General features: G+C 30.6%; 2 protein-coding genes across 2 annotated transcripts; one reads left to right on the top strand and one right to left on the bottom strand.

Moving 5' to 3' along the window:
- Nucleotides 1–2,644: 2,644 nt before the first annotated feature.
- Nucleotides 2,645–4,114, top strand: LOC106435572 (DNA damage-repair/toleration protein DRT100-like). Its single transcript, XM_013876480.3, has one exon. The coding sequence runs from the start codon at nucleotides 2,809–2,811 to the stop codon at nucleotides 3,904–3,906; it is 1,098 nt and encodes a 365-aa protein (XP_013731934.2). The 5' UTR covers nucleotides 2,645–2,808; the 3' UTR covers nucleotides 3,907–4,114.
- A 5,808-nt stretch (nucleotides 4,115–9,922) lies between these two features.
- Nucleotides 9,923–12,196, bottom strand: LOC106435567 (peptidyl-prolyl cis-trans isomerase CYP19-1-like). Its single transcript, XM_048737622.1, has 2 exons — nucleotides 11,109–12,196; nucleotides 9,923–10,266 (listed from the first exon to the last, which is right to left on the bottom strand). The coding sequence occupies exons 1-2, from the start codon at nucleotides 11,688–11,690 to the stop codon at nucleotides 10,045–10,047; spliced, it is 804 nt and encodes a 267-aa protein (XP_048593579.1). The 5' UTR covers nucleotides 11,691–12,196; the 3' UTR covers nucleotides 9,923–10,044.
- Nucleotides 12,197–14,961: the final 2,765 nt, after the last annotated feature.

The following is a 14,961-nucleotide window of genomic DNA, read 5'->3' as shown; positions in this document are numbered from 1 at the left end:
TATTTGTTTTGCTTAGTCTGCGTAATGGGTTTGATCTGCGTGCCATTCAAATCCAATTTGTGAGCTGTAAGGGCATCTCCAACCATTAACTCTATTTTAGTGTCAAAACTACACTATTTTAGTGTAATTTCAACACTAAAACCAAGGTCTTCTCCAACCATAAAACTAAATTTCACACTAAAATTATTTTATAATATTATATGTATTAAGTTTTTTATTTATCATTTATTTAATTGAATGTTTTAGTAATAATATAAGTGAATAGTGTTTTAGTGAGATGAATAGTGTTTTAGTGTGGTGAATAGTGTCACACCAAATTTGGTGTCAAATTTTAGTGTTACACTAAAGTAGTGTGATTTTTGCAGTTCCATTGGAGAGGATTTGGTGCAAAAATCACACTAAAATAGTATTTTGCAGTCCCATTGGAAATGGTTATCCATCAACTCTTTGGAGTTCGTGGATGATTACTAAGGACATCTCCAATCATTAACTCTATTTTAGTGTCAAAATTACACTATTTTAGTGTAATTTCAACACTAAAATCAAGGTCTTCTCCAACCACAACACTAAATTTTACACTAAAACTATTTTATAATATTATATGTATTAAGTTTTTTATTTATCATTTATTTAATTGAATGTTTTAGTAATAAAATAAGTGAATAGTGTTTTAGTGAGATGAATAGTATTTTAGTGTAGTGAATAGTGTCACACCAAATTTGGTGTTAAATTTTAGTGTTATACTAAAATAGTATGATTTTTGCAGTTCCATTGGAGAGGATTTGGTGCAAAAATCACACTAAAATAGTGTTTTGCAGTCCCATTGGAGATGACCTAATCAGAAGCAATAATTGTAATTTTCCTGACATGTAATAACACCCGCAACAACCTGACCTACCAACTATGATAAACTTAACAAGTATAATAAACAGTGGTAAGAGGAGAAACTGGAATAAAATGTGAACTTGTTGGTCTTAGATGCGAGGCTTGTCAAACACTAAGCTGTTATTTGTTTGGATAGACAAAAATAGGGCCATGTCTTAGGCTTTATTAGAAAACTCAGAGCTGAATTAGTAGTCGGCATTGTATTTGGTTAGGTCTCGGTCCAAATATCTCTAGATTAAAAATAGAAAAAAAAATAGTCAAAGATATTTGTGATCTGGCAACAACCACCGGATTCAAACATGAGTATTAAATCCTTTTTCGACATATTCCTAATTAATAACATGTCTTTATTTGAGGTATTTATGGTAGGGTTCTTATCATAATATAAAACTGTTTTTTAACTTTTAATTAAGAAAAATTAAGAATTGACTTTTAAATAAAAATTTTAAAAAACAGTTTATAGTTTTTTTAGTTAAAGTTAAGAGATGGTTATTATATCACATGAAAAACTCTACTCTAAGAATCCATGATAAACATGACCTCATATTTTATCATTTATCAATACCAAGAACAAAAGATGTCTCGTTGTAATTTTGTTTCATGCACCCGTCGTTTAATACAAAACCGTCGGTGCTGAATTAGATGCAGACTAACTTGCGATTAATAATGTAAATTATGTAATATATAGCCATTCGTTAGTCACAATGAAAATTATGTAATAGTAAAATGATTGGAATGAGCCGTAGCTTTATATTTTTTACTGTAGAATTTGAGCTGTAGATTTATTTGATGTAGATTATTTTACTGTAGTTTTGTAAAGCACTATTTTTTTGTTTTTAAAATAAAGTTTTCTACAGTCATATTTTAATTTTGTAGAAACTTTTTTTGTGAACTTTTTTCTAAAAAAAAAATTAATTAATTGATATATATGGTTTTAGACTAAATTTTGGCTGTCTAGAACATCTACCACCCAACCAATCACCATCGTAATACATAACCATTCGTTTCTATCCTGTAATCCCAATCTTAGCCAAAGGCAAAACCTCAATAATTCATTTATTCACAATATCAAATATTGTCAACGTGACTACAATTATTTGCGACTCGAAGACAAGCGTATAAAACGATTAAAATGCAAAGGATATCACTACGTGGCGTCTTGTAGGTGAAGCTTATCCGAACCGGCAAGTCGCATCGGAAAATCTAATCGTAGCTTCAATTATTTGCATGGGAACTCTCCCCCACTTTCAGTTTCTGTCTCTTTTCTTAATTTGTCTGCATGCTTTTCTATTAATATCTCATGAAAGTGCTTCATATTGTAATTCATGTATGCGTGTGTTTTCTACATATTTGCGTCCATATAATTGCTATAACCCATGGGCTATAAGTATAACTAGTGTTTTAAACCATTTAATCCCATGTTTCAGTAAACAAACCCATGTGTTAAAAAGTTATACACTTTCCAGTTAGGAAAGTAAATATTTCCAAAGATTATTTATTATTTTTATTAATTAAATTTAGTATATTATTAGCATGTGGGAAAATATAAAAAACTATCTTTCAGTAATGAAAATTGAAAATGAAGAGAATATCAAATATGATTTAATTTTAAAATCGTTTTGTAGTATTCATTCCATGAATTAGACATTTGTATTTGTTGTTGACTACTTTATTAGTGTAGAATTTTCATGATTAATGAAGATTACACGAACACACCACTACCATTGTAAATGTCTAATCATATACTCACAAAATCGAATTACTATTTGAATAACTTGTGCGGAAAAAGACATCTACAGAAAAAGCCATGCATTGTCATTTTTCTCAGTTTATCAATATTATTTTTAAATCCCTTTTTATTATTATTCGCTATTTATATGCCATAAGACGTTTATCTTCTACACTCACCATCATCACAAAACGATGAAACTCAATGTCGTCGTATCACTCCTTCTCCTTCTAATCTCAACCGCCACGTGTTGTCCGCCGTCAGACCTCCGTGCACTCCTAGCTTTCCGTTCAGCACTCCACGAGCCATACCTCGGCATTTTCAACTCATGGACCGGCCAAGACTGCTGCCACAACTGGTACGGCGTTAGCTGCGACGCCGTCACTCACCGAGTCGCCGACATCAACCTCCGCGGCGAGTCAGAAGACCCAATCTTCGAGCGAGCTCACCGAACCGGTTACATGACCGGCCGCATCTCTCCGGCGATATGCGACCTCGCTCGCCTCTCCGCCTTAACAATCGCCGACTGGAAAGGCATCTCCGGCGACATCCCCAAATGCATCACGCGCCTCTCTTTCCTCCGTACTATAGACCTCATCGGAAACCAAATCTCCGGCGAGATTCCGAACGACATCGGGAGATTAAACCGGTTAGCTGTTTTAAACGTCGCGGATAACCGGATATCCGGTTCGATTCCGAAATCGCTAACCAACCTCTCCAGCTTAATGCACTTGGACCTCCGTAACAACTTAATAACCGGTTTAATTCCAACTGATTTCGGCCGGTTAACAATGCTTAGCCGCGCGTTACTAAGCGGTAACCGAATAACCGGTCGGATCCCCGAGTCTTTAACCAAGATTTACCGGTTAGCTGACGTTGATCTCTCCGGTAACCAATTATACGGTACAATCCCACCGTCTCTAGGCCGTATGTCGGTTCTCGCGACGCTTAACCTCGACGGGAACAAAATCTCCGGCGAGATACCTCAAACTCTGATGACGTCATCGGTGATGAACTTGAATTTGAGCAGGAACTTGTTGCAAGGGAAGATACCAGAAGGGTTCGGACCAAGGTCTTACTTCACTGTTCTTGATTTGTCGTATAACAATCTCAAGGGACCAATCCCGAGTTCGATATCTGGTGCGTCGTTTATTGGTCATTTGGATCTTAGCCATAACCATCTCTGTGGGAAGATCCCGGTGGGGTCGCCGTTTGACCACCTTGAAGCGGCGTCGTTTATGTTTAACGACTGTCTTTGCGGCAAACCCTTGAAGGCTTGTTTAAAAAATTGAGTCTGTAAATTTTCTTTGTTTAGAGGTTACTTACCATATTTCTATAATTCTATGATTATGCGTTTTAGAAAACGTATTAGTGTGCTCAGCTCTGAGTGTGCAGTGTGCTGCGTTATGTGGTGTATGATGAATTATTATCACGACCGGCTCTACTTAAAACTTTTGTAAGTTATATCCGTAACATACAAAAAATATAATTTAGACATCATATCTAATGTACGAACGTTAAACTTTTATAATTAAATCGATTACAAAATACAAATAGATAGCATCAGGCAGGTAAGATCATTATTTATTAAAACAAGTAAACTAAAACGATTCTTTGGAAAAAAGTGAAAACGATTCTTATTTTCTTTTCCATTTTTATCATTTGCTTGGATGAAATTTTATTTTTGAAAGACCACTTAAAAATGGCGTTCAAAGAAAAAAAAGAAAGACTAGTTATAAATAAATAGCATTTTACCAGAGGTGACAAGAGTCAAAACTGGGAATATCCAGAATATGGTATCTATATCGAGTTACCGACATACCACACCACACGGATACGGTTCCATACCTTTAAGAGTCATGGCAAATGTATTTTCATACATATTATATACTATAAGTACACATAACAATGAATGAATTCACTAGGGTGTTTCAAAAAAAAAATCAAGTTAGTTTTTGAACATTTACTCTAGACCTAGAGATATATTTAATGCGAGAAAAGTACTAATTACATGAAGAAGAAAAAGGAAAAATAAAGATAAAAACATTAATAGAAAGTGGCGTGGGATAATAAATAATGAAGGTAGTAAATGGGCAGAAGCATTGCACGTGAAACTCTGTAAGCATTTTGCGGTGAGTGTGACCTCAGGACCTGTCGCTGCTTCACTATGGGTCTATTCTGTCACTTGCATTCACCTCTTATTGTCTCAATATTTATTTAATACTAGGTGGACCGCCCGTACGCATGTACGGATATTAATATTAATATTAAATTGATAATTACATATTTACAACTATATAATACTTATGTTACATGTATATAGTTAATATAAAAGATTTAATGTTACATGTTAAAATTTATAATATGTTCATATGAACAAAGAATACATTAGAATGTTTAGAAAACTATCACATTAAACATTAATCTTAAAACATCAGAAAAATATAATTGAGAAAAACAAATATTTCACACATAACTCCAATAAAAAAAATCAGCCATGAAATATTAAAAAGAGATTTGAATTACCTGAGATTTATTATCATTGGTTTCATTGTAACAGCAGAGATGATTTACGGTTTCCTTATCTAAGCCTTGAGTCAGAAAATAGGTAATTCTAACAAAAATATTTAAAAATGTAAAAAATCCCAAAAAGATAACAAATTATATAATTGATAGGACAACACCAATAAGTTTTAAAGTTTTTAAAAAGCTTTGAGATTACCTTTGCCTCTCAGATGTATCGAAGAGGATCACGCACAATAAATAAATTGTACTTGATTAGCATACACATCTTATATTATATTCTTGATAAGTAATATAACTTTATAAAAAAAAATTACCTTTTTCAAAAGGGATGATCAGTTCATGGATAAACATAGTCGTCTATTTTTGTTAATTGAATCACTACTGATGCAAAAATATAGATAGAGATACAACATGTAAAGGAACATAACAAAAATAAACGGAGAAGAAGAATCCTCCATAAAATTACCAGTAATGGTGTTCCCGTCTATAAGTTACTTATTGATTATCATACACCTCCGCAAGATCACAAAAGTAGAATTTAAATTAGAACGATCAAAAACATATGAAACTTAAAAGATAGATGCGTGAAACTAATGGAAATGTCGTGATATTTATATAGCAAATTAGTTTAAGTTTCTAAATGACCTAGTTTTCAAAAGAAGCTATGAGATAATATCCTCTAATAAATTTTAATTCAGCTATGAGATAGAATATCTTCTAATAAATTTTTTAAAATATTATGATTATAATATATGCATATTTTTGGTAGTTCAAATCTTGCTATATATATATATTTAAATATTAAATGCATGATATTAGGAAAGAAGACATCTCGTCAGTTGATTGCAATTGGTTTTTGATAAAACAAATCCCACTATAAAGATTTAAATAATAGATAATAAGGAAAGAATAATGAATTTTAACGTTAATATCCCTCAACTAAGTTTGTTTTGGGTAAAAACCTTCAAACTAAGTATTTTACGAAAAACTCTCTAAACTAATTTTATTTAATGAATTAAACTCGAACATGTCATAATTACTATTACTACCAGTAAATCTTTAGTTTAGGGGTTTCTACACTAAGTAAACATAGTCTAGGAATTTTACCATTAAAAATGAAAAAATACAAAATATTATGATAGGAGGATAAATTTTAAAAATGCATTTTAAAAATTAATGTATAAGCTTCTATAAATAACTTAGAACCTCTTATAATAATTTTAAACGTCTGATTTTTATAAATGTATTTATAATTTTATAAATGATTTATAAAGCATGCATTGAATTATTAGACATTAATAGTTATTATAATACTTTATATACAAATATGATTCTTTCTATACAAATATAAAATCATTATATCAATTCAAATAAACACTTTTGTTTATTATTTTATGTAATTAATAAATATATAAAAAATTGATCGCAGTATTACTCTTTCATAGTTTCAACAATTAGTTAACATAAATAATTATTTCTAATATCCTTTATATATTAAAAGAGAAGCATTGTAATAAATGCATTCACATTATAATAGACACGTGTCAGCCTCACAATGATTTGATAATAAATATGCTAACGCGTTCATACTATACTCATAAATATGTTCACACTATATACTTTTTATTTTTTATTAATATAAAACTCACATATATGATTCCAATAAAACTCTCGAGTTTTTGGTTCAAATAAAAATAGATAACGAATCAAAAACCAAACTATATATATTATTTTTATTGTTTACAGATAAAGTTGAGCAAAATATTCATAAATTTTAATTCGATTCGTTATCTTTTCTGATTTGAACAAAAAAATCTGGATATCCGTAACTCTACGAAACAATCAAATACTAAAATACAATATCCAAAAAAGAAGCAAATCACAAATACCAATATTTTTAGGAACAAATATCTAATTCGAACTATTATATGCATATATATATACATATATGTAAATAATTATATATATATATGTTATATATATATATTATACTTGATATCAGTTTTACAATATTTTTATGAATTAAATTTATTATATTAGGTACTAGAATTTAAAAAGTTAAATATTGTTTTATTTTTGTAATAAAATGTTATCGTTAAATTTTTCAATTATTTAAATTTTTTTAATTTTATTTACGGATCAAATCGGATATTCTTCAAAATTTTAAAATATTTCGGATATCCGAGTCACCGAATATCTAGGTGGCTAAACATCAAATCGATACAAATGCTTCTAAATACCCAGATATTCGATATGTGTCCACCCCTATTTACAAATACAATTTTATTTTCTTTATATGAAAAAATGACTAATGTCAAGGTCTTTTTATTTTAAATTAATTTTAATTTTTTTTTCATGTATTATTTTGAAAAAAATGTCATTTAATATTAATTAACAATATCTTTATATATTTCGCAATTATTTTTATATATTTTTTACATACACATACATATGCACCTTGATGTGAACACTCTGTAACTAAGCATTTACCACAACTGAAGAATCTAATTTTTTGAAAGTTGAAATATTTTTCTTAATGCTTCTTTCACAATAGACCAAATTGTAGTGAAATGATTTGTCTTAATAACTTTCTTTTATTTTTCTTAAACTATTATCTGTTTTGAAACTATTGATTCGATATGACGAATATTTAAAATTCATAACATGAAAATAAACAAATAATATTAATTTCTGGTTTTTATCAATAGATTAAAAACCAAAAAAAAAACTTAAAACCGAACTAATATCCAGATTAAACAGATTTAATGTCTTTTTATTAAAAATAACGAAACTAATAATCACATTTCGCGCAAGGCGCGGGTTATTACCTAATTATGTAGATTATTTGGAAAGTAGTATTAAATTATCATTTCCTTTTAGATATAATTATAATAAATAAAATTAAAAATCATCGGTCAATCAAATTATAACAATTTGAAGAGTTTATTTATGATCAACACGTAATAAAAAATCACGTATGTGACTTATCAATCAATATATATTAGGATTTATATTTTTATAAATAATTTATAACACTATATAAATAATTTAAAATTCTGATAAATTTATTCTGTAAACGATAAATAATTTTAAAATCATATTAATAAACATGTTTAGATTTTTTAATATTTAAAATAGTTATTATATAATTATATTTGAATACAATTCATCAAGTAGAGTATAAAACTATTATAATTATCTTATATAAAAATTCGTTCATTATATTTATAATTTACCTATAAGCGACACGTCACGAGAACTTACTAAAGTGACTTTTCTTTTAATATATAGGGGGTTTTATGTATTTTTGTAGAAATTATAATATGTATTGGGATCTTATGAGTCCAAAATAGTTGGGCCTGTGGATGATCCAGATTTGGGCTTCGCCTCGATACAATGATACAAGAAAACTCTATCAGCTAGTAAATATACATAGTCATAAAATTGTTCTTTGCTTACCGTTATAATATGTTTTGAGAGTTAGCTTCTAAATTACAAATTGTTTTTTTTACTTTATTTAGAAGTACAAAGCCGATGAACATGAGCACACATTTGAATCTAAAACAAGTAGCAAGTTTTGATGAAGCATCAGTTTGATTTACAGATTTTTGATGAAACACAATTTTCGTTTGCAAGAATTTTGGTACCTATTGCAGATGCAGCCACATACTAGAATGGTCAACAAAAACAGATATTGTTTATCTCAGACTAAATAGTACGTTTTGATTGATATCTTTGAATTTGATTATAAATTTAGAACTTCATTGTTCTATTATATCCCAATAATAAACACATTCACATATATATATATTCCATTAATATAATTTACAGAAACATTACAAAGAACTCAACATGATGGTAGAGAAGAAAACAAATTCATTGACTTTCTCATAATGCAAAAAAGAAAAGAATGCAATAGTGAATATATAGTACATTTTTACTGATCTAAAATTTAATTATGAATTCAAAACCTCACGACTCTATTGCATTCACTTATAAACATTAACCAATAATTCAAAACATATATTCTTCAAATATTTAACCAGTTATCGAGTATTATATATAATGCTTCCTGAAAACACATACATAGTAAGTGAATGCAAAGATCTTCCGTTTGACTTTAAAGGAAATAAAAGTAAAGATCAAGTCTGGTGAATGTAAATACCAAATTAAGAAAATCACACTTTATTTCCATCAAATTCATCATATCTATCATTGTTGTTTGGTTCTTCTTTTTTTTCTTTCTCAGTTCTGATTTTTAAAGAATAGTATATACTATATTATTTCTTTCTATTTATAACTGATTGATATTGTTACTGTATAGATTGAGCAGGTTGGATTACTTGGATGAATGAGTTTGTAGAGAGAAGAAAGTCTGTATTTGTGACAAATTATCACATCAACTTAGCTAATTATTACATAGTTAACTGATGAGTATTTCCACTCCAAATACACCAAGAGATTTTTTTTTCCTGCTTTTAGCTTTGTTAGTGGCTTTGGTCATAGCCAATACTTTATTTTAGACAAACAACACACCCTAGACTAGTGTCAACTACCAACTTAAACCATGGCTAAACACGCCTAGTTATCATTTCGGCCTAAACTTAAACTGTAAATCAGTCACTAACAACAAAGTCTAATAAGTATCGTTTAGAAAACAATTGATAATACTGAATACTTAGTGTCATGTTGACCAAAAAAAACACCTGATAGTTAAGATTAAACAGGTTTTTTTATTTGTTTCTAAAGTAGTAATAATGGCTATCAATTTTTATCAATTTTGCAATGGTAGCCAATCTAAATTCAAGAAAAGAAAAAAAAAAACAGAGGAACAAAAAGAAAAAAACACCCGACCAAACATCAAAAGGACACAAACAACCATTGTACTTGAAAATATCTCAGACCTATGAAATCAGACTGCAGTCAGCAATCATCACGGGCCTGGAAAGCTTGTCCCTAACATGTTCCTTTGAAATGATCCTGACCACATCCAATCCTTCAACAACTTGGCCAAACACGACGTGTACATCGTCAAGTTCCCGGTTCTCCGTCAAACAGATCATAAACTGAGATTCGTTGGTGTCAGGACCACGGTTGTTCATGGAGATGATACCCGGACTGGTGTGCTACTTTTTGATGAAGTTCTCATCCTCAGAAAATTTGGGGTGGTTCAAATGCTTTTTAATAAAAAAAATTCAAAAACGTTTGGATACTTTTAATAGACTTTTGAAGTGTATAGATATATTTAGATATGTGTATATAAAATTAACATAAATTTTTTATGTATTTGGATATTCATTTGATTCTCTGTTTGTTTCGCTTTGATTATTTTGGATATAGAAATATAATAAACATTCAGATATTTGAGGGTTTTAGTTTAGATCCGGTTTAAAATATTTCAGTTTTATTTCGGTTTGGGTCTTCAATTCTGTTTTTTCCTAGACCTATTACGAACTATAATATCTATCATCTGCATAAATACCTATTCGGCTCTAGTTACTTTATTTTAGGCAAACGGAACATGAGAACAAGAATCTCTTAGAAATCAATGACTAAGGTCAAATTCTAATAAGAATTTCTTAAAGGAAAAACATGATAAAATACGGTTGCACAGAGTTTTTAATATGTTTCTGCAATAGCAAACATGATATCATTATTCAATGGTAGCCAATCAAAATTCAAGAAAAAAAAACAGAGTAACAAAATTAAAAACGCACCAAACATCAAAACAAGCAACCATTGTACTTGAAAATATCTCAGATCTATGAAATCTGACCGCAGTCAATCACCACGGGCCTGGAAAGCTTGTCCCTAAGAGGTTCGTTTGAAATGATCCTGACCACATCCAATCCTTCAACAACTTGGCCGAACACGACGTGTACATCGTCGAGTTGCCAGTTCTCCGTCAAACAAATCATAAACTGAGATTGGTTGGTGTCAGGACCACGGTTGTTCATGGAGAGGATACCTGGAACGGTGTGTTTTTGAAGAAGTTCTCATCCTCGAAAAAACTACCGCCGTAGATTGATTCGCCTCCGCATCCTTTCCTTTCGTCATTGAAATCTCCTCCGCCAATCATATAATCGGGGAAAATATGGTGGATGATTGATCCTTTGTAATGGAGTGGCTTACCCTTCTTCCCCATGCCTTTCTCGCCTGTACAGAGGGCGCAGAAATTCTCTGCCGACCGTGGGGTCGTGTCGGCAAAGAGCTCCATCACGATCCGACCAACAGGTTTGCCGCACACAGTCATATCAAGGAAAACCTTAGGGTTAGCCTTTCCTGGAGATGGATATGGAAGTTTAGGGTTTTCAGATTCATATTCCTCCTTAACACCACCAGCTTGAGGTGGCACGGGTAGGCCAACAGGGTTAAGCTTAATTGTGAATCCACCACCAGCCTGAGAATAAACACGGGCTTCATTAACGTATAGTCTACGGTCAATCTGTGGTAGGAGTCCGCCAACAGGGTTAATGTGAAATGTCAACTCACCACGTACTGGAACGGTAAGCCTATAGTCTGCTACTGTTGTGCGAATATTAACTTCCATTTTCGGAGAAGGAATCAGAGAAATATTAGGGTTTATGGGAGGCCTTCGTCGTATGGCACCAAGTGATAAGTATAAAAAGAAGAAAACAAATCGCGCAAAATGATATTCTCTTGATTTTAGGAGGATTGACCGAAGAATTTCGTTTCATTTTATATATATAAATGATGATAAGATCTCGAATTATAGGTGAAAGCACCGTGTCCTAGTGGTAAATGTTTAAAGGCTTATTCTACATTCAGGTATGGGGTTCAAACTTCAAACAACGCAATTTCTACAGGAAGAGGTCTGGGTTTCAATTCCCGGAGAAGGCGAATTATGCAGAAAATTAGAGAAAATGATTAGAAAAGATCTTCAGCATGGTGCAAAGAGTACCATCAGGAATTGATTTCATAGGGCTACTCAAGGTGATGCAGTCACGCGTGAATCTTCATAAGGCAGTTAGAATTGTCGGAAAAAAGATCTGGAATTATAAATTACCAAATCTGGTGGTATTTTATTGCTATGTTTAAAATACTTCTCTACATTTAAAATGGTAAGACCTTCTCCGAAGATTATGTGAGATCAATATTTACATAGGATATATATTTTTCGACTAAGTTGTTAAGATTAACCTAAAATTTTGTTCACAAATAATTTAATTATTTATACAAATTATGAATATACATTTTGGAAATATCATTTAATTAAAGAAGAGGTTTACTTTTCTTTTCGACCTCACTTTAAAACCTAATCGACGTTGTCCTTTGTTAGTCATAAACGATAAAAATATTGAACTTGCAAAGATTTGGTGTGTGAGCTCAGATCTTTTTTATTCATAGTAATTGACAGGGGCTGTCTCAAACTTTATACAGACCCTGTTCAAAAAAAAGACCCTTTTTAATAACTTGAAATAATTTAGTTTTTTTTACTAAATATCATTTTAATATAAATAAATACAACAATTTAATTATTTTATATCTAAATAACACAATTTTCTAGTTTTCAATGCAAAATCATCAAATTTGATCATTCTTCTAGCTTTTTCAGTTTTTTTTACGTTTATTATTCACAATCAGAAATTATAATCTATAAATAAAATAGAATAACAAAATCTGGATAATAGTTAGACAAAAAGCTATATACTCTTTGATTAGGTTATGTACTCTTTTTTTGCTTGTCGACAGAAGTTGTAGGCTATTTTTTTTCCTTTTTTGTGCTTGCTATTTTTTATTTAAAAAACAGTGAAGAAAATATATCTTGTTCTCCCTATTTATTATCACTAATTGAAAATTGTTTCCTAAACATAATCAAATTAAAATACTAACTTTCTATACTACCATTAAATATTCAAACACACATCAACAACTATTTCTTACTTTCCAAAATATATAATTGATATAAATACTAATTACTTCCTAATTTATTGAAATTTAATTTTATATTTATTGGTTATAAATACGAAGACTAAACTTAAAATATAGTTATTCTGAATTTTGTGTAAATATATGATTCTAAATTTATAACTATTACTAAAAAAAAATAATGGACCCTCTAAAATTTTGGACACTGTTCGACCTCTCCACTTGCACGTGCTAAAAGACTTAATGAAAATTAAGCCTCGAGGATTTGTATTTGAGGGGATTGCAATCTTTACCTTTCCAAACCCCCTCCCCCCCCTCCCATTAAAAAAATATATATATATATACTCATTTAATAATCTCGGTGGGAATAAACAGAACTCTATTACATATTAAATTTGGTGTCTTTCTAAAAAGAGAATATTACACCATAGAACAGTTTTAAGTTTTCTATAACACAATAGGAAAGTTCTTGCTACTAGAGCAGTTTTTTCTAACTAAAACCCACTTTCTACTTATATACTAATTAAATAAGCTAACTAACCATAAAGTTAACCAACTAAACTTTTAAAAGGCAAGTGGGTTCTAGCATCTTTCTCTCTCCCTTTTCGATTTTACTCAAATTCTCTTTTTTAAATCTCATACGAGATGCTTTTAATTTTTCAAGTAGCTTCACATCTATATCACTAATCGATAACCCAACGGCGGCGTTCGAATAGGCAAAATGGCAGCGAACAATACTAAGAGGCGTACAATTTGCAGGGAAGAAAATCAAAGAAAAGTAAGAGCAAATTGTTGTCGTAGATACGAATATTGATGAATTTGAGTTCTGGATTCAAGAACTGTGAAACCCTGGATGATGAAAGCTAAAGAAAAATTGATTCTTTTGGTGTTTGTAGTTGACGGATCAAAAACGAGTTACAGTCCGAGAGCTCTAATTCTCCTCCTCCTCTCTGTCCTCAGCTCCTCCGTCCAAGATGCCAATGAGCTAAAAATCCCCAATTTATGCAAAATTTGTAACCCTAAGAAACTTGCGAAAAAGATGACATAATTACGGTTATGCCATTAGTGAATTAATTATTTAAAAAAATCGCGTACACATAGAGATGTGTACATATGTACATTCTAAGTGTACATGTTGATGTTTGTGAAAACCATTAAAATCACCAATATATTATGTACACCACTTTCATCTTTTAGTTAGTGTCTTGTTTCATATTGTCACCTGTTACCAACAAACAACCAATTGGTTGCATTTAGATTGAGCCAAATGACATGTATTCTTGGTGCTTGAAATCCCCTAAAATTTGGATTGACACCTTAAGTACTACAACTACTGAAGGATTAGACTTATCCCACATCAGTAATATTGCAACAACTCTCAAAAATATATTTTACATTATGCAAATGTACATTTCTTAAATAATATGTACACGACATAAATGTACAAAATCGACAAGTACATACATGTATAATATACATATTATCTTTTAACGGATATTTACATGTACACATATTGTTGAGACACATGTTACATGTTCAACATGTTGTAAAATTGTGTACATTCGTTAGTGTACATGTGTAAATTAAAGGTTGGTGGAGTACATGTGTCTAATAAATGTGGTAGTGTACACGACATGGGTGTACAAAATCACAATGTACATTTACAAAATCACATTATACATAAATTTATATGTATACATATATAAGGACAAAAAAAATCAGAATGGACATATGATACATTCCTCTTGTTGGAGAAACAGTTCTTTCTTATTTTGTGAAAAAATTGTATGTACATTCAAACTGTACATGTGATTCGTTGTACATGCGATTCGTTGTACATGTGGATATTGTAATTGTATGTACTACATATCATGTACATATGAATCATTTATTTTTTCATTTTTAATGAGTGGCATTTTCGTAATTCCAAC

The sequence above is a fragment of the Brassica napus genome, chromosome A1 (genome assembly GCF_020379485.1).
Source record: "Brassica napus cultivar Da-Ae chromosome A1, Da-Ae, whole genome shotgun sequence".
Classification (NCBI taxonomy): domain Eukaryota; kingdom Viridiplantae; phylum Streptophyta; class Magnoliopsida; order Brassicales; family Brassicaceae; genus Brassica; species Brassica napus.
Note: the sequence above shows the minus strand (reverse complement) of the source record. Positions and strands in the feature narration are given on the sequence as shown.